Raw genomic sequence first — 2500 nt, 5'->3', positions numbered from 1 at the left:
CACACGGAGAGACACGGAGAGACACGGGGAGAGACACGGGGAGACACACGGGGAGAGTGAGACACAGGGAGACACACAGGGAGTGATGCTGGTGATGCTGATGATGATGATGATGGTAGTAGTGATGGTGGTGATGGTAGTGGTGATGATGATGGTGGTGGTGATGGCGGGTGGTGGCGGTGGTGATGATGCTGCTGCTGATGATGATGATGGCGGCGGTGATGCTGATGACGCTAATAATGATGATGATGCTGATGATGACGCTGCTGATGTCCACGTTGGTGAGCACCTGGCCAGGAGTTTGCTGAGGCTGAGCTGCGGGTGACCGTCCGTGTCCGTGGGGCTGCTCGCTGCGGCCAGGCCCAGCGCCTGCTGCCCCTGCTGCCCCTGCTGCTGCTGCTGCTGCTGCAGCATCTGCACGAAGTGCTGCATGTGCTGGAAGGCCTCCAGCTGCGAAGAGACGCAGAGACGCAGAGACTCAGAGACGCGGAGACGCGGAGACGCGGAGACGCGGAGACGCGGAGACGCGGAGACGCGGAGACGCGGAGACGCGGAGACGCGGAGACGCGGAGACGCGGAGACGCGGAGACGCGGAGACGCGGAGACGCGGAGACGCGGAGACGCGGAGACGCGGAGACGCGGAGACGCGGAGACGCGGAGACTCAGAGACTCAGAGACGCAGAGACGCAGAGACGCAGAGACTCAGAGACTCAGAGACTCAGAGACTCAGAGACTCAGAGACGCAGAGACGCAGAGAGAGACGCAGAGACGCAGAGACGCAGAGACTCAGAGACGCAGAGACGCAGAGACGCAGAGACTCAGAGACGCAGAGCGCAGAGACGCAGAGACGCAGAGACGCAGAGACGCAGAGACGCAGAGACGCAGAGACGCAGAGACGCAGAGACGCAGAGACCAGAGACGCAGAGACGCAGAGACGCAGAGACGCAGAGACGCAGAGACTCAGAGACGCAGAGACGCAGAGACGCAGAGACGCAGAGACGCAGAGACGCAGAGACGCAGAGACGCAGAGACGCAGAGAGACGCAGAGACGCAGAGACTCAGAGACGCAGAGACGCAGAGACGCAGAGACGCAGAGACGCAGAGACGCAGAGACGCAGAGACGCAGAGACGCAGAGACTCAGAGACGCAGAGACGCAGAGACGCAGAGACGCAGAGACGCAGAGACTCAGAGACGCAGAGACGCAGAGACGCAGAGACTCAGAGACGCAGAGACGCAGAGACTCAGAGACGCAGAGACGCAGAGACTCAGAGACTCAGAGACGCAGGACGCAGAGGACTCAGAGACTCAGAGACGCAGAGACGCAGAGACTCAGAGACGCAGAGACGCAGAGACGCAGAGACTCAGAGACGCAGAGACGCAGAGACGCAGAGACGCAGAGACTCAGAGACGCAGAGACGCAGAGACTCAGAGACGCAGAGACGCAGAGACGCAGAGACTCAGAGACGCAGAGACGCAGAGACGCAGAGACGCAGAGACGCAGAGACTCAGAGACTCAGAGAATCAGAGACTCAGAGACTCAGAGACGCAGAGACGCAGAGACGCAGAGACTCAGAGACTCAGAGACTCAGAGACTCAGAGACTCAGAGATCCAGAGACGCAGAGACGCAGAGACAGCAGAGACTCAGAGACGCAGAGACACAGAGACTCAGAGACTCAGAGACTCAGAGACCTCAGAGACGCAGAGACTCAGAGACGCAGAGACACAGAGACTCAGAGACTCAGAGACGCAGAGACTCAGAGACGCAGAGACTCAGAGACTCAGAGACGCAGAGACTCAGAGACTCAGAGACGCAGAGACGCAGAGACGCAGAGACGCAGAGACTCAGAGACTCAGAGACGCAGAGACTCAGAGACGCAGAGAGAACGCAGAGACTCAGAGACGCAGACGCAGAGACGCAGAGACAGCAGAGACCGCAGAGACGCAGAGACTCAGAGACGCAGAGACGCAGAGACGCAGAGACTCAGAGACGCAGAGACGCAGAGACGCAGAGACTCAGAGACACAGAGACTCAGAGACTCAGAGACGCAGAGACGCAGAGACGCAGAGACTCAGAGACGCAGAGACGCAGAGACGCAGAGACTCAGAGACGCAGAGACGCAGAGACGCAGAGACTCAGAGACGCAGAGACGCAGAGACGCAGAGACGCAGAGACACAGAGACTCAGAGACTCAGAGACGCAGAGACGCAGAGACGCAGAGACGCAGAGACTCAGAGACGCAGAGACACAGAGACACAGAGACACAGAGACTCAGAGACGCAGAGACTCAGAGACGCAGAGACGCAGAGACGCAGAGACGCAGAGACTCAGAGACGCAGAGACTCAGAGACGCAGAGACGCAGAGACGCAGAGACGCAGAGACACAGGTCAACTCGCCTAGCCTGCCAGCAGGGTCATCTACTCACTCAGCTACTCACTCATCTACTCACTCATTCACTCAGTGACTCACTCATCTACTCACTCAGCGACTCACCCACAC

General features: G+C 59.3%; 1 protein-coding gene across 1 annotated transcript in view; it reads right to left on the bottom strand.

The window, feature by feature from the left end:
* The window catches only part of LOC144739653 (serine/threonine-protein kinase mTOR-like), an 11193-nt gene that overhangs the window by 1813 nt on the left and 6880 nt on the right, over positions 1-2500 (bottom strand). The window contains exon 6 of the mRNA XM_078622583.1: positions 290-450. Coding sequence (XP_078478709.1) covers positions 290-450 — 161 coding nt within the window. The remainder of the gene's footprint in view (positions 1-289; positions 451-2500) is intronic.

The sequence above is a fragment of the Lampetra planeri genome, unplaced genomic scaffold, assembly GCF_965212315.1.
Source record: "Lampetra planeri unplaced genomic scaffold, kcLamPlan1.2.h2 scaffold_1633, whole genome shotgun sequence".
Taxonomy (NCBI): Eukaryota; Metazoa; Chordata; class Hyperoartia; order Petromyzontiformes; family Petromyzontidae; genus Lampetra; species Lampetra planeri.
This window is presented reverse-complemented; position numbering and strand designations above follow the sequence as displayed.